Raw genomic sequence first — 16,461 nt, 5'->3', positions numbered from 1 at the left:
CCTTCAACACACGTTAACTCCACCAATATGGACCCAATTCAAGCTGCGATTGAAGATATTGAAAATCTAGAGCCAGGAGAACAGTTCTCGTATACTAAAATTGCTGCTAAGCATGGTGTTGTGAGATCTACGTTGACCCGAAGGCACCAGGGCCAGACAAGCTCAGAAAGAGACAAGAACTTCAACCAGCAGAAACTCAACCCACAACAAGAGCTAGAGCTTGTGAGATATATCGAAAAGCTCACAAAGCGAGGCATTCCTCCTACACGAGAGATGATCAGGAATTTCTCATCAGAAGTAGCCCATCAGCAGCTCAGCGAGAGCTGGGTTACTCGCTTCATCAACCGACACGAGATCCATCTCATCTCAAAGTGGACCAGCGCCATGGATCGTACGCGCCACCTGGCTGATTCTGAGTCAAAGTATAGACTCTACTTCGAGCTGCTGCATCGAAAGATCACCGAATATCACCTAGAGGCTCGAGATATATACAATATGGATGAGAAGGGCTTCTTAATTGGCTTGATAGGCAGAAGTAAGAGGATATTCAGCAGGCGTCAATGGGAGAAGAAGGAGGTTCGAGCATCTCTCCAGGATGGATCACGCGAGTTTCTGACAGTCCTGGCCTGCTGCTGCGCTGATGGGAGCTCGCTGCCTCCAGCCCTTATCTACGCAGCTAAAAATGGAGCTATACGATCGAGTTGGGTAGAAGATATCAAGGCAGGAGAACATGAGGTCTTTGTCTCATCATCTCCAACAGGCTGGTCAAATGATAACGTAGGCCTAGCTTGGCTGGAGCAGGTGTTTGATCGCTCTACAAAGCAACGATCAGGTAGATGGAGATTGCTCATCCTTGATGGCCATGGATCTCACCTCACGATGGAGTTTATTAAGTACTGCGATCGCCATAGGATCCTCCTCATGATCCTTCCTCCCCATTCGACCCATACGCTCCAGCCGCTAGATGTAGTGCTGTTCAAGCCACTCTCTCAAGCCTACTCTAACGAGCTCACTAACCATCTCCATAAGGCTCAAGGCCTTATTCCAATCAAGAAAGGGGACTTCTTCCCGCTCTTCTGGAGCGCCTGGATATCCTCCTTCACAGAGAGCCTCATATTGAAGGCCTTCGAAGCCACTGGGATCTGGCCGATGGATGCCAACGTTATCCTTCGTAGATTTGCTAGCACGCCAGAAGCTGAGAGAAGCTCATCGTCAGGGCTCTCTGATCATGACTGGAGAAAGCTCGATCGGCTAGTACGAGCTGCTGTTAATGATAGCCATCAGTATGAGGCAAGAAAGCTGCGCTCAAGCGTTCACCATCTCTCTGTGCAGTATGAGCTTTTAAAGCATGAGAACGAGGGCTTAAAGGAGGCTCTTCAACATAAAAAGAAGCACAGGAAGAAGGGCAAAGCTCTTGACCTTCAACAGCGCCAGGAGTATCACGGTGGCTCTGTCTTCTGGTCTCCTCGCAAGCTGCGTGAGGCTCGAGCTAGAGAAGCAGTACGGGAGCGAGATGAGACGGAGGAGAAACTCCAAAAAGCACGGTCCAAGAAGCAGCGCGAGGAGGCTCGACTGCAGCGTCAAGATGAGCTCGAGGAGAGGCGTGTGGAGAGGCAGAGACTCAAGGAGATGAGGGAGCTTGAGCGAGCTGAGAAAGCAGCTGAACGCGCGCGCCAGAAGGAGGAGAGAGACGCTGCTAAAGCTATACAACTACCCCAAAAGGGAAAGAGGAGAGCTTCAGCAGCTACCTCATCGAACAACAAGCGTCAAAAACGCGTTGAGGCTGCTCGCGCTGGTGCTCAAGTTCAAGAAGAGCCTCCAGCTCCTCCATCAAAGCTCACATCACCGAACACCAACTTTTAAGGAATTTGGGACCCTTATAAAATTATACGATTTTTACATCATTTTAACGGCACGGCGGCCTGTAACTACCTCAGCTAAATAACCGCTTTCTGCTCTCGCGGAGGTGGTTAGAATGGCTAATGTAGAAACTCCAGAGAGGGCGCCACGGAGTGCCCAACCCCCCATACACGATCAGAGGAGCCTGAGAGCCCTATTAATACTGACCTGCGCGGCAACAAGAGGAGGCAGCGAGCACATACTCGTGCTGAACCTTCTATCGGTAGCACTGCGCCCACCTCCTACAATCAAGCTGTCTCTGAAGCGGTCCGCCAGCGGATTCAGGCAGCCCAAAAAGCTACAAACCTCCACCACTCCATCATAACGGATCTAGCGACAGCTGTCGACAGATGCCTTGGGAAGTACACCGACCCAGACGGAGCCCGTGTGGCTAAGGACCTTCAACAGAAGGTGCTAAGGGCTATTAACACCTCCCTAATCACGCCCCTAATCACGCCCCCAAACTCAGGGAGCGACTCTGACACTACGCACCGCTCCTGGGCGGACGTAGCTAGGACCCTGAAAAATCCAACCCCCCAGCAAGGGGGGCCGCTACGACGAAAGCGGCCACGGCTGCCCCAAAGCAGCTAGCTCAAACTCCTAGGCGACCTCTAAACACTGACAACCGTATCCTTATAGCGGTTGGAGCGGAGGCTCGGCTCCAACGGGCATCACCATTTGCGGCCCGCATGGCTATTGTAAAGGCGATTAAGGAAATTACCCCTCCGACATACCTACGGCAAAACATATCAAGACTGGCTGGGCGATTACGCCCCGCAACGACAAAATCAAGGCCCTGCTTATGGGGCAGGAGAATCGCGAACTCATGATCCGAGCGGTAGAGGGCGAGAGCGCAAGACTACCTGAACGATGGGTGAACTATGCAGTCCAGGGCGTAGAAAGCTCATACCGCACTATCACAGGGGAAAGTATACCCACCACAATAGACGATATAGTCAGCGAAGCTCTGTCCCAGACAGGGATCGAACCGGCGAGCTGCCGGCCCTCCAGACATGGACCCACGGAGGGAAGGACAACCTGGATTATATCTTTCACCAGACCCGTACGATCGTTTCGCCTATTTGGGACGGGCGACTACGCGCACGAGATAAAGAAGAACTCACCTGCAATGCTGCACGACCCAGGCTGCCTAGGGTACTGCAAAACCAGCCGCTGCACAAGGCCAGCCCGCTGCACGACATGCAGCAAAACAACGGCAACTCACCAGGGACCACACGGAGAACAATGCAAAGACACACCAAAGTGCGCCAACTGCCACGGCCCATTTCCAGCAACCCACGACAAGTGCCCAGCAGCCCCAACGAGGGCGAACGGCCGACTCATCCAACCCACAAAGGGGGAACTAAAAGTCATTAGGGAGGCGGGTGACCGTGCTTCTGAGGCAATGCAGCCAGCTAGAGGAAGACAGACAGGCAGCACGGTCGAAACCTCCATTGAAATCACGGACGGCGACATAGCTAATACTACTGAGCCTGTGGGAACACCTACGGACGCAAGTAAAAGAAGCCGACAAGACGTAAACAACCTAAACACAGCCACTGTTAGAGAGCCCGCAACCACCCTAGGGACTAGGAGGTCTAAGAGAACAGCTGCAACTACGCAAGACCTCAACCTAGCGCGAATGTCTGCTAGAAGCGTGCAGCCTAGCACCGCTGACCAAGACCCTAATACGTCATCGTCTGAGCACGCTGACACTGAAATGAGCCTCGGATCTAGTGCGTAATGAGGGCACAACCCGCAAATTCACCCGGCGAAACCACGCCACACCGACACAGACAAATGCAGGTATGCTGGGTGAATGTGGCCAGAAGCTCGCCTTGCCACATTACAGCCTTAGAACGTGCATGGGAAGCAGACATAGACATAGTATGCATCCAAGAACCCTTTACTCTCACTGGAACCCGGACCTCTACACACCCAGGATTCCATATGATATCGCCAGTGATAAGCTGGAACAACCCCACAACGTGGGGAACTGACCGACCACGGGTGCTCACCTATACCCGTAAGAGCCCAAATATAAGGGCTACTCTTATACACCCACGCATCAGCCGGGATGTGCTATGGATCGAGGCCAACGGCTACCGCATATTGAATGTTTATAGGCAGCCACAGAATGACTCGACATTTCAATACCTCACAGCTTTAACGCCACCCCGTAACTGCCTTGTAGGGGGTGACTTAAACGCCCGCCATGAACTTTTTGAGCCCGGCTCCACGTCGGCCAATAGGGGGGCAGAGATCGCCCGCTGGGCCACTCAGAACGACATACCCTACATCGGCGAGGCAGGTAACCCAACACATCGGGCGGGACACGTGCTAGACGTATCCTTCTCAAATATACCCTTCGCTAGAACGACAGTCCGCGAAGATATGTATACAGGGTCAGACCATTTCACCCTAGTGACTGTCCTTCCAAGCCGAGGGAGAGCGGTGCTAGAACAGCATCACTACCGGGTCCACGAGAGAAACATAGATAGGTTTGCCGGGCTAGTTCAACTCTACACAGTAGGCGTACAGCCAATTAGCAATAGCGCCCCAGCGGACGTAATCGACGCAAGCATAGCTAGAATCACCCAAGCTATAGGAGATGCAATGCACGCGGCGGGAACACCAAATAGAGAAAAAGGCCACTCCGCCCCATGGTGGACAGAGGACTGTAGAGTGGCGTATAAGCGGCATATCCAGGAAAAGTCGGACTATGGCCAATCCCCCTCAGAAGCCACCCGTGCGTTCCTAGCTACGGTACGAAAAGCCAAGAGAACGTACTGGCAGCAGCGCATAGACGGCTGTAATAACGACAAAGATCTATACAAGCTAGTAGGCTGGCATAAACTATCATTCGACCAACGGGACACCCCACTTGTAATCGAAGGTAGGACAATCACAGCACCACTCGAGAAAGCTGAGGCACTTAGAGAGGCAATCCTCGACCGTTTTTCGGCGGAGGACGACCTCCTAGAACCACCGCCTCTTGACAACGACCCGCAAACCACGCCACTACCATGGGACACATACATATCGATGGAGGAGACTGAACGCTACGTGATTGGAGTATCTAGCACCTCCCCAGGACCCGATCAGGTGACCGTCCGACTCCTAAAGGCATGCTGGGAACACATTAGACACCTAGTGCTAGGCATCTACCGGGCGTGCATGGAACAAGGCCACTACCCAGCCGCCTGGAAGACGGTAGAAGTGGCCATGATACCCAAAGTCGGGAAGAAGGATAAGTCCTCACCCAGATCAATGAGACCAATTGCCCTATCGTCCTGTCTAGGGAAGGGACTCGAGCGTATCATAGCAAGGCGCATAGCACACACAGCTATGGCTTTTGACATCCTAAGCCCACAGCACGGTGGAGCGCTGCCAAAACGCTCTGCGATGAACCTGGCGACCGCATTCACACACGACGTGGAGATGGCTTGGTCAAGACACGAGCATGTCTCTATGCTCACGTTAGACGTCCAAGGGGCGTTTGACGCGCTACTGAAAAACAGGCTACTACACCGAATGCGGCAACAAGGGTGGCCACCCCTACTCCGGAAATTTATCCAGAACTTCCTGTCGGAAAGGAGGGTGCGAGTACGCCTAGGCAATGTCACTACACCTGTACATCGAGTGGCCTGCGGCACCCCGCAGGGATCGCCGCTATCACCGGTCCTATACACCCTATACCTAGCTGAACTACTCAACCAGGACCGAAAACTCCGGTTCGGGTATGCCGACGACATCAACCTATACCGGGTCTCCCACTCTTTAGACGAGAACGTCGCACTGCTAGCAGAGGACCTCAAATCTATCAATGAATGGGGAGCTGCGAACAAGATCACGTTTGCACCAGAGAAACGGGAGCTGATCCACCTCACGCGCCAGAAAGGACTACATGCGCCGCCAATCCAATTGGAAGATCAAACAATTCACCCTATAGCCCCTGCGCAGGGGGGAAGCCAGACAGCGCTGCGCTGGCTTGGGGTGTGGTTTGATAGGAGACTAACTTTCAAGAAGCACGTCGCGGAAAGGGCGGCGCAAGCCAGGAAAGTAGCGAACCACCTCCGGAGCCTCGCCAACACAGCCCACGGCCCTCCAGCAGGATCGCTACGCAAGGCAGCCATAACATGTATCCTGCCCATACTACTATACGGAGCCGAAACATGGTACGAGGGCAGGACGAAGAACCCACGAATTGCAAGGGTTTCCCGTAAACCCACGGTCAGCACTAGGGTAGGCTGGCACCTAACCACGATAGATCAGGCACTAGTAGCAGCCACGAAGGCAATCCTCCCTGCGTGGAGGACAACACCAAACGCAGTACTGCTAAGAGAAGCTGCGATGCCGTCGGCACAGGTGGCGCTGGAGGAGGCTAAGCTCCGCTTTGCGGTTCACCTACGCACGATAGACGACAAGCACCCACTTACTAATAGAACTACACTGCCACTAGTCATACGAGGACGCGCAGCGGGCAACCGACGGATACCAAGATCGAAGGTTCAGCGCGTAGCACAACTGCTACCCGCCACACCCCGAAACGTCCTAGCCAGCCCTCACTTTTCATACGGGTCGAGGCAGGACCCAACGCAAGGGCAAGGAAAGGACATTGCTGCCCAGAATTTCACCATCTGGTGGGAGTCTCTTGGACAAGAGACAATCACTGTCTTCTCAGACGGGTCTGAACAACAAATCAACGGTACAAGGGTGGTCACTTACGGGTACGCTATATACCAGGGCCAGGCCGCCGTGGCGACTGGACAAGGCTCACTAAATGCCCTTAGCCACGTCTTCGATGCGGAGGCTATAGGCGCGTGCAGAGGACTCAAACACGCACTACAACTCTCACTGCCTAGCCAGAGGGAGATCGTACTCTGCATAGACAGCACTTCGGTAATATGGGGCATACGCGGAGCCGCCCCTGCCTCCTCCCAATGGGCGTTCCTCCAAATTCATGGAGCTATGGAGGCCTACAGCGTGAAAACGCGGTGGGCGCCGGGACACATGAAGATTGTTGGAAACGAACTCGCCGACCAGCTGGCTGACAACGAGGCCAAAGACCCGCACCAGCCATACGGCATGGCCGCCTCCCCCACAAGATCCGGTATACGAACAGTAGGCCGCCGCCTCCTCGAACATACAAGGGACACTTGGTGGAAGGATAAGAGCAGTAGGCTATCAGCATGGTACACGCAATGGCAGCTGCCATACGATACTAGGCGCACGCCCGCAGCGCTATGGCTACCCCGAAGGATACTCGCGAAAGTCCTTATGATACGCTCAACGCATGGCGACTTTGAATGGTACCACCGAAAATTCAACCACGAGGATACCTCGAAATGCCTATGCGGCAGGCCCAAGACGCCAGAACACCTAGTGTTCTGCAAGAGAGCCACAACACACTTCAAGAAGTGGCCTCTACGCCCCATCGTGCCCCCTCGCACAAGACAGGAAGGCCTAGCGTACCTCGCGCAATTAATAGACCAGCCACAAGAGTTCGAGACCTTCGTGAAGGTAACGAACTCCTTCTATGACGAGTGATTTCTATTTTTGAATTTCACAAAGACCCGCTGAATTCCTTGGCATTATTCAGTGTAGGATTCGCGGCAAAACGCCGCATAGATGCCACAACCCACACGCTCTCTCTCAAACCTTTTATTATATCTCAAATTGCCTCTTGTTACTTTTTCGTTTCTCTCTCTAAAAAGCAGTTACTGTACTGCATCGATCAAAGGCGCAAGCCACGAAATACTAGAATATTGTAGGAAAACGGCTTCAAATGGCGGGAGTCCTTTTCACGAACATGTATATAGGCAGGACATCACTCCCCTTAGATACAAAACACCTAGGAATAGGTTCCACGAGGCAAGTGCGACAGCACTATAAGACCACGGCGGGACCCGCCCGAATACCCTATGGGAGGTTACAGATAGGGCGTTAAACCATAATCAACATCAACATCAACATCAAAGCTCACATCACGTGGCCGCAACGTCAACCTCCCATCAAAATATAGATAGTACAAGTTGATCGCAAGCATCTAATTACTCCCCCTCTATAAATTCGTATAATAACAGCTTATATACGTGGCTTAATAGCTTCATTTTTGAAGTAGTGGATATGGTGTTCCCCGCGCATCACGCGAATCCGCGCATCACGCGCACGGACACGTTACCACATTCGGTGGTAGTGGCGGCATCTCGAGAAGAGCAAGCGGTACCTATGCAGGCAAAGCGGTTTCACAATCCCCAGCTTCGACTAACTGCACTAAGTCTCCTTGTACGATGCTTTCACCTACATAGGGGCAGATAGATATGGTAAGGCGACACTCGCGAAAGTAGCAGTAGGCGATAATAACCATATCGGCCCGGTTACATGATCACAAGTCCTTTTAAAGAAGAAGGTTAGCCTGCATGCTCAACCAGACATCGGTTCAAACTAAAGTAGGCGCAAGATAGTACACAGTAGTTCAGAAACTTGCTTCTATATCTACCTAGGCAGTGAGTAAGCTTATAAATATGGACTGCAATACTATTAGGTTGACATTTGCTGCGTCGATGAGTGGTATAGGGCCGAACTCTCTTTCGCTATACATGCCATGTCTATCCTTAAATATCGCAGACGCGCCGTTATGGGACTCGCGGTTCGAGGAGGTGAGCACTTAGGTACGTCCCAAGCCAATAGCAAACTGCTATGATTTTACAGACCAAGAAACTAAGAATGAAGCTAATCACGACGATACAATGTGAGAAGAGGAGTGACATGTCAGCTTACGAGTTATACCAAAACAGCTCATTCGTATTCGCATCACCCTTGCACTAGTCATTCTAGCATGAACGCACTCAGCATGCAAAGTCTCCTGAATAAGAACTTGGACTAAAAGAAACCCGGCAAAGCCTCCATGAGATTGGAACGGCCATGCTCTTCCTAGTTTGTCCTATAACTATATATTGTAATGTTTCTTTCGTCGAAATAACTAATTTTCTAGCATCAAAAACAACCTTTTTCCTAGACTTGACTTCCAGCCCGTACCTAGGATAAAGTGAATTCGCTACTACTTCTTTACTATTCCTTCAAACAGCCAACTTCATCGAAGTCTATAACCAACACATCCTACTCTAGTTCAACAAAGGTGTAAGTGAGGCCAATCAAAAATACGCTATTTACACATCTAATATATATACCACTACAGCGAAGAATATGTACCTTTCCAAGTCTCTCACAGCTCTGCTGGGTGTCCAGATGATGCTGCAAACCGTCTCCGCCAAGGCCGGGTTCAGAAAATGCCGCTGCGTTGACGGGGCTACGGGTAACACCGACCCTACCGCCACACAAGCAGCATGCGATGCTATCGATCACTCGGACTACAATTCTGGCAACCAGCATTGTGAAACGACGAATTTCTTTGCCGTTTACAACGAGTGCTTCAACGATAAGTGCCAACTGCAGAACGGCCGCCATGCTGCATGCGAAGACAAGGTCCGCATTGGGGTTTTTGTTACAAGGTTCGGTTGCTAGGCAGCATAGAGCTCTTTTCTAAATCATGTAATCGAGGATTTCTCAGTTTAGTACACCAAGGGTTCCTGCAGTTACTGAAAGCTTTTGGGTCTCGCTTAGGTACACGCGATGGCGGGGTTAAGCCCAGTGCTTGGAGCAGAACTCTCTCAGGGGGAGTGTTGGTATCATATATCGCGCCAGCTGGTCATTATGAAGGACTCGGAGTCTCTCGCAAGCAAATGTATCTAAATGAATCATGAATGCATGACTTTACAACTGATTGGCCAAATTACTAATATCAGCACTGCGTATCCTCTCCTGTGACACCAACAGCTCGCGTGGAAACCACTCTCTCAGTTTTCCACCTGGCCTACCAGGTACTTCGGATAGGTCTTCGTCTTCGCATCCAGCAATCATGATACCAAGAGCAGCTCCCGAGAGCCATGCCCATACCATACCTTCGCCGGCGAAACCGGCCACGATCCACTCTCCACACTCGTCGTTTGATATGCGTTTTCGTCGTTTGATGTCTCGTCCTGTTAATTTTGCGTCCACGCGGCCTACTAGTGGAAGAGAGTCTCCAGTCAGACCGAGAATGCCAGACCATGTCTGCTTCAACTCGGCACCAGCACCCCATTTGGGATGGAAGATCGCGGGAAAGATACCGGCAATGTGTATGGCGGTGAGAGGTTCGAGCAGGGGGCCATCGTCGTACAGACCGACTTGATCAATACCTTGTTTCAGCGATCGCATGAAGCCGCCTCCAATCATTAGATCGCCTTTTGAACCATCTGCTTTCGATGGTCTTTGTGTGGCGTAGTCAAAGCCCTCGCCGTAAACTACACCCCAGGAGTGCAAACCGCCGGCGTATGGGAACCGTTGTCCTGGGTGCTGGGCAGACATGTGGGCTCGTGCACCCACGATCTTGCTGCGCAGTCCCGGGACAAGATGACTTGCGAAGCCGTTGGTGGCGTGAATTATTTGACGGGCAAATATAATTCCTCGGGAGGTTTTCAAAGCGTATGGGAAGCTTTTCGGAGCCTCCTCTGGAAGACTTATTGACTCTACAGGAGTGTTTATCTCAACAGAGAGGCTATGAGGAAAATCATTTAGAAGGCCGTTCCAGATAGATGCAACGAATCGATACGCCCAGATAGCACCTGCTTGGTATGACAGCGCACCGACGACGCTATTGTTGACACCGAACTCCTATCTCTGTCAGTTTTGGTGTTTCTTCTGTTACCTGAGGTAATATTCAAACCTCTTGTACTTGATCTCCCCTCCACACTGCAATCCCAACCTCAGGCAACCATCTCTTTAATTCATCAACATTAGCGACAGCCTTGGCGAAACTCTGGCCGTCCAAAAAAAGGTCAACAGTCTCGACCTTACGAGCTTCGGCACATTCAATGCCTTCGCTTTCGCACAAACTAACCAAGCACTCAATATGCCGAGATTGAAAACGCGTCAAGGCAGCAGCACGATCCTTTGGAAAAAGCTTGCTGAACCGAGAAAAGGACTCGTACGCCGCAGGTTTGATATGACCGCCATTCCGAGCAGTGGCACCGCTGCAAAGCTGTCGAGCGTCGAGAACAACCACCTTTTCATCCGTACGGGAGTTGCGGCGACGTCGCTCGTGTAGTAACGACCGCGCGACAGCAGCGCCCGCAATTCCAGAACCGATGATAACCACATCCGCGGTTTTCGGTAACTCGGGCGAGCTTACATTGACGAGTTCGGGATGTGGAGGGTCGCTGAGCCAGTATGTTTGGGATGGCTTGGGGTTTGGAAGACCGGGAGATTGGGATGCACGCTTCAAAGCCTGGTTGAACTCGGTAGACAAAGCTTTTAGAAGGGAGACTGTTGAGACGAGGACTATGAATGCATCTTGTAGGATCGATACAACAACACCCATTTCAATTCCAGGGCTTTGTTGATCTGCCAGAATAATTGCGCAAATCTGGTTATTGTACGAGATTGGTGAGAAATCGCATTATGATGGCAGTCTAGGCAGTACGGATGCTGGCTCGTGCATCATCACGTGTCGCTTGTGAGCCTGGGCTTCAATTGAATTTCACTCGTGGTTCCCGCGCTGTGGTCCCTTTGTGGAGTAACGTGTATTGATTTCATTCGATGAAGATTAGCACAACTTGATTGTGTCTAGTAGCTACTGCTGCTGCATCTCGAGCAATGAACGTTGGATAAACACATGTTTAAGCTGTATCTTTATTCTTCAATTTCTAAGCAATGCGAACTAAATCTAACAATGAGCATGCTCTATATATCCCGCATGAACTGCTCATAGTACTGGTCCATCCAGAGCACAGCCCTAGTACCATTGTCTCTACTTCCATCTGCAAATCGCTTGACAGTGCCCACGTAACCGTCTGGCCGGGCATTAACAACCACAACCTCATTTTCATCAAGCCCGTCCAGCCACTTCTGCATACATGTCTGCTTACGGGTATCCTTTTCCGGGACGTCGTCGAGATACAACGTAAAAGATGACTCGCGGAGCACCGGAGGCAGATCCTTAATCTCAAAGTTGTTGCGGTCCTCATCGGTGACTAGGGCGTATGTGAAGACGCCGCTAACTGGAGTGTATCGTTCGGGAATGACAAATTGATCGTGTGGTGCTGCCAGGGGAGGCTGAACAGTGTATGAGGCGTTGCCAGCAGCGGTTACTCGGCCAACATATGAGCTGTTCCCCGAATGTGCATGACACACAGTTTCCAGGAAAGGCATGGAATTTCGGATGTTGTGAGTGAAGAAGTAGATACGAAATTGGCCCAGGGCTGGGATATCCGTCTGGATGTCTACCGGGTTGGCATCGATGAAGCGGGTGACCTTTGCAGGCGGTAATAAGAAGCCTGGCTTCAAGTGACCCCGGTTGTAGCCCTTTGCAAGCACGTTGAGGGTATTGGGATCGTAGTTGACGCCATAGCCGGAGATGAAGGCGACGTTCTTAGCGAAATTTGCAGCTAACGCTGCTGGGTCACCGGCGTGGAAAGCATTAGCGTGCTCGTAGTCGAAGTCGATGAGATCCTTGGCAATCTTCTGTCGCTCCTGTTCGTAGGATTCGAGCAGTGCAGGCTTCGCAAGACCGCGCGTAGCGAAGTTGAGCTTCCAGGCAAGATTCCATGCGTCGTGCATCGATGTGTTCATTCCTTGCGCTGCCTTGGGCGAGTGAGTGTGGCTCGCGTCGCCGGCGATGAAGACCCGTTGTTGGTCGTCAGTGAAGCGCGCTGCTACCCGTTGTCCGATCCTGTAGCGGCTGAACCACTCTACATTCCTCCACTCCAAGCGATAGGGGTGTAATATCGTCTGCGCTCGCTTTTGCACGAACTCTTGTGTGGTTTCCTTTGCACCAGCCACCTCGGTCGAGTCTGGCCGTAGCTCGATGTATAGCCGGGTAAGGCCTCTCTCACGGGGGATCATGAGGACTGATCCGAGTGTGTCGTGCTGGACGACCACTTTGCTCCAGATGTCAGGGAAGTCGGTGTCAAGCACGCCATCCAATACGCCCCAGATGGCATCGGTCGAAGAGCCCACAGGCGTCGCTCCCGGTATGCACTTGCGCACTTTGGAATGCGCACCATCACAGCCCACTATGTATCGCGCGGAGAAGGTCTTCTTCACGTGATTGACGTTTTGTTGACAGTTGACGGTGAGGGGACGGATGGACATTGGCGTGTACTCAAAGTCAACAAAGGCCGTGTTCCTTAGAACGACAACACCGCGTTCCCTCAAGTCATCTTCAAATACGCTTTCCACCATTCCCTGGTGTACTAATAGGATGTAGGGGTCGAGCAGGTCAACCACTGGGGGGTAGTGGACCTCACGACCAGTGCGGTGCAACGACTGCTCGGCCGTCGACTTCCAGAAAGCAATGTCGTAGATCTTGACGCCCTTTCGTAGCAATGGCTCGGCAAGACGCATCTGGCGCAGCGTTTCGATCGACTTTGGTTGGATTCCATCGGCACGTCCGGTCGAGGTTCGATCGGGTCGGTCGTCGATGATACGCGTCTTTATGCCAAATCGGACGAGGTTGTCGCTGTGACGGTCAGAGAGAGTCTTGCGGCCCACACTACAATAACACATACGCGAGCATGAGGCCACCGGGCCCTGCGCCGACGACCATGACATCACTCATGAAGCTCGAATAGTCGGTATCTTGTGCGTGTACAAACTGCGGCGTCCCCTCCAAGCTGCTCCCCGTCGATCGGGACTCACTCACGCTGCTTCGGCTGGTCACACCGGGAGCCATCTTCTGCCTGACTGACGTAGGTGGACTGGTCGACGTTGACGTTGAGCGCTTCATGAGTGACCATATTGAAGCCATTCTTTAAAGTCGGCTGTATGCAGTAATAGTCGGCCACTAAGTTAAGGCAAAGATGGGGGTACACAGGTACGGGAGGAAGATGGAGGGGCAACGTCTGATTCTCTGCTGAGCTGCTGCCCATTTTCAACCCATTGACGACTGCCATGGCGCCGCGGACTCTGCCTTCATGTACTGCTGGCGGCGAAAAGGTTTCCCTGTAATGGGGTGACGCTGTGCAAAGGACAGGCATGGGCGCATGCGTGCCGTCGTGAGCCAGTCGAGACTTTCGGCAACAGGCGGCAGCTTCCCCCGTCGACGCTGGCTCCCCTGCATCCTCCCCCACTATTCATACCTCAAGAGCCGCAGATACGGGCACAACGCTGCATAGGCTGCCCATATCTGAGCCCGAAATCCCCGCGAGGCCCGATTATCGAGCGCTTTTCAGCCAAGTGTATTCTCGTTGATAGGTACCGTGTGTAGTAAAGAGTCCACGGGTGCACATTACATACGCGCCACTCCAGTCTCCAGTATTGCCTCCCTCAACAATCATGACCATCTCCCATGGCCCTCAATGGCAGCAGACGGCTACCAAAAAGAAACAGTTACGTGATGAAGCCATACAGAGATTCGTTGATGCTGAAACAATACAATCCGAGGTACACCCGCCAATCTGCGACACAACCGAGCAAGCTGACGACGACGGCAGCTTAATAGGTCTCAAAATACGAATGGCAATCTTCGTGAATTGACGGCAGTTGATGGCGTTGACTCAGTTTCGATCGCCATCACAACTCGTGCTATGACGGCATCGCAGCTGCTCTATGCCTACATCAACCGGTGAGGTCAGCAGCCTCTTGAAACATCGTATCATTCTCACACCACTTTGTCAGCGCTATAGACGCACATCGACGCGTACGGCCCGCCCCTACGCCAAGCTCTGTACCCCAGATTTCGCTGACATAGACAGACAAACTGGCAGGTCTTAATCCTACTTCGAGCGTGGATTGCAATACTAACCCGCGTAGTCTTACAGAGATTTTCTTCGAAGATGCAATCAGGCAGGCCAATGAGCTGGACGATTTCTTCAAGCAAAATGGCCGGCTTGTTGGGCCACTGCATGGGGTGCCCATGACTCTCAAAGACCAATTCGATGTCAAGGGATATGATAGCACACTAGGCTATGTCGGGCGCGCCTTCAAGCCCGCGCAGCAAGACTGTGTGTTGGTTTCCTTACTAAAAGAAATGGGCGCAATCATTGTTGCAAAATCAAATCTGCCACAGAGCATCATGGTACGCGGAAATGTTTCCGCAATCAGCCCTCAGGACTGTTGGGCTGACGTTTGGTAGTGGTGCGAGACAGACAATCCACTCTGGGGCCTCACTGTTCATCCCAAAGACCCCGCTTTCACCTGCGGAGGCTCTACCGGGGGAGAAGCGACGCTTCTGTCCCTCCAAGGCTCTATGGTTGGGTGGGGCACTGATATTGGAGGTAGCGTGCGAATACCGTCCCACATGAACGGACTATACGCCCTTAAGCCGAGTAGTACACGGCTTCCTTACCAAGGCGTATCAGTTTCAACCGACGGCCAAGAGCACGTACCTTCCGTCATAGGGCCGATGGCACGCAACATGGACTCCCTCGTTGCAGTCACCAAGGCCGTCATTGATGCAAGCCCTTGGGACCAAGATCCAAAGTGCTGTCCCGTGCCTTGGCGCTCTCAAGTCTACGAAGATGCTCAGTCAAGACCGTTGATAGTTGCGGTCATGCGGGATGATGGCGTTGTCAAATGCCACCCACCCATCTCGCGCGTAATAGACGAGGTTGCATCAAAGCTAGAAAAGGCAGGACATGAAGTGGTGTCATGGAGCCCAGGTAGTCTTCATCAAAATTGCATTGATATTATGGTATATTTGCCAATACTAACCCATGCATCCCGTCACTGACATTGACCAGGATCAGTACTACACGGCAGACGGCGGTGAAGACATCCGACGGGACGTCGAAGCTGGCGGCGAGCCGTTTATTCCACACGTGGAGGCCCTGATCAACAAGGGGAAACCCGTCTCTGTATACGAGTACTGGCAACTGAACAAGAAGAAACTGGAACTGCAGAAGCGCTACCTCGACCTCTGGAACTCCACCAAGTCAGAGAAAAGCGGCAAGCCAATCGATGTACTACTAACACCAGTCATGCCACATTCCGCAGTTCCACATCGGAAGTGTCGATGGGTTGGGTACACCAAGGTGTTCAACTTTGTCGACTACCCCGCTGTAGTGCTACCCGCTGGCCAGGTATCGAAAGAGCTTGATGGCGAGGCTGCAGGACTCATGGGCTTATACCAACCCCGGAATACGCTAGACGAATGGAATTGGAACACTTTTGATTTGGATGCGATGGATGGAATGCCAATAGGCGTACAGATAGTATCACGCAGGTTGCAGGAGGAGAAGGCGCTAGGTGCGGCCAAGGCTATCGATACCATATTGAAGTGCACGTCTTAGAGCTATTAGATACCAATTGGGAATTTTCACACAAGGGATAGCTTTCTCCAGTCTCCGACGCTCCTCCCGTGGTAATCACAACATTCACAATGTAGAGACTGTTATTGCACTTTCCCCATAACTGCTCGACGTTGGACGAAGGATGGGCGCTAGCGCACATGTAGACCACGCGACGATAAGCCCGTCGGCAGGCACGATGAATCATAATTTCCCCCACCTTCCAATTGAGTAG

General features: G+C 52.1%; 8 protein-coding genes across 8 annotated transcripts; 5 read left to right on the top strand and 3 right to left on the bottom strand.

Annotated features, from left to right (window-relative positions):
- Positions 1-27: 27 nt before the first annotated feature.
- On the top strand, positions 28-1,863 carry PtrM4_139740 (uncharacterized protein; the record flags this gene model as incomplete). Its single annotated transcript, XM_066109439.1, has 1 exon — positions 28-1,863. One exon carries the CDS (start codon positions 28-30, stop codon positions 1,861-1,863), a length of 1,836 nt encoding a protein of 611 aa, XP_065960361.1.
- An 838-nt stretch (positions 1,864-2,701) lies between these two features.
- On the top strand, positions 2,702-3,643 carry PtrM4_139730 (uncharacterized protein; the record flags this gene model as incomplete). The annotated part of the gene is made up of 1 exon (XM_066109438.1): positions 2,702-3,643. The coding sequence occupies one exon, from the start codon at positions 2,702-2,704 to the stop codon at positions 3,641-3,643; it is 942 nt and encodes a 313-aa protein (XP_065960360.1).
- A 206-nt stretch (positions 3,644-3,849) lies between these two features.
- Positions 3,850-7,449, top strand: PtrM4_139720 (uncharacterized protein; the record flags this gene model as incomplete). The annotated part of the gene is made up of 1 exon (XM_066109437.1): positions 3,850-7,449. The coding sequence occupies one exon, from the start codon at positions 3,850-3,852 to the stop codon at positions 7,447-7,449; it is 3,600 nt and encodes a 1,199-aa protein (XP_065960359.1).
- A 1,659-nt stretch (positions 7,450-9,108) lies between these two features.
- PtrM4_139710 (uncharacterized protein) lies at positions 9,109-9,426 on the top strand (the record flags this gene model as incomplete). The annotated part of the gene is made up of 1 exon (XM_066109436.1): positions 9,109-9,426. One exon carries the CDS (start codon positions 9,109-9,111, stop codon positions 9,424-9,426), a length of 318 nt encoding a protein of 105 aa, XP_065960358.1.
- Positions 9,427-9,675: 249 nt separating this feature from the next.
- PtrM4_139700 (uncharacterized protein) lies at positions 9,676-10,308 on the bottom strand (the record flags this gene model as incomplete). The annotated part of the gene is made up of 1 exon (XM_066109435.1): positions 9,676-10,308. One exon carries the CDS (start codon positions 10,306-10,308, stop codon positions 9,676-9,678), a length of 633 nt encoding a protein of 210 aa, XP_065960357.1.
- Positions 10,309-10,660: 352 nt separating this feature from the next.
- PtrM4_139690 (uncharacterized protein) lies at positions 10,661-11,320 on the bottom strand (the record flags this gene model as incomplete). The annotated part of the gene is made up of 1 exon (XM_001937998.2): positions 10,661-11,320. The coding sequence occupies one exon, from the start codon at positions 11,318-11,320 to the stop codon at positions 10,661-10,663; it is 660 nt and encodes a 219-aa protein (XP_001938033.2).
- Positions 11,321-11,682: 362 nt separating this feature from the next.
- PtrM4_139680 (UbiH, 2-polyprenyl-6-methoxyphenol hydroxylase and related FAD-dependent oxidoreductase) lies at positions 11,683-13,976 on the bottom strand (the record flags this gene model as incomplete). Its single annotated transcript, XM_066109434.1, has 3 exons — positions 11,683-13,459; positions 13,509-13,613; positions 13,639-13,976. 3 exons carry the CDS (start codon positions 13,974-13,976, stop codon positions 11,683-11,685), a joined length of 2,220 nt encoding a protein of 739 aa, XP_065960356.1.
- A 298-nt stretch (positions 13,977-14,274) lies between these two features.
- PtrM4_139670 (Amidase domain containing protein) lies at positions 14,275-16,229 on the top strand (the record flags this gene model as incomplete). The annotated part of the gene is made up of 5 exons (XM_001938000.2): positions 14,275-14,382; positions 14,433-14,563; positions 14,752-15,016; positions 15,074-15,631; positions 15,681-16,229. The coding sequence occupies 5 exons, from the start codon at positions 14,275-14,277 to the stop codon at positions 16,227-16,229; spliced, it is 1,611 nt and encodes a 536-aa protein (XP_001938035.2).
- Positions 16,230-16,461: the final 232 nt, after the last annotated feature.

Source organism: Pyrenophora tritici-repentis, chromosome 8, assembly GCF_003171515.1.
Source record: "Pyrenophora tritici-repentis strain M4 chromosome 8, whole genome shotgun sequence".
Taxonomy (NCBI): Eukaryota; Fungi; Ascomycota; class Dothideomycetes; order Pleosporales; family Pleosporaceae; genus Pyrenophora; species Pyrenophora tritici-repentis.
The sequence above is the reverse complement of the archived record's forward strand: the minus strand, read 5'-3'. Positions and strand labels throughout refer to the sequence as shown.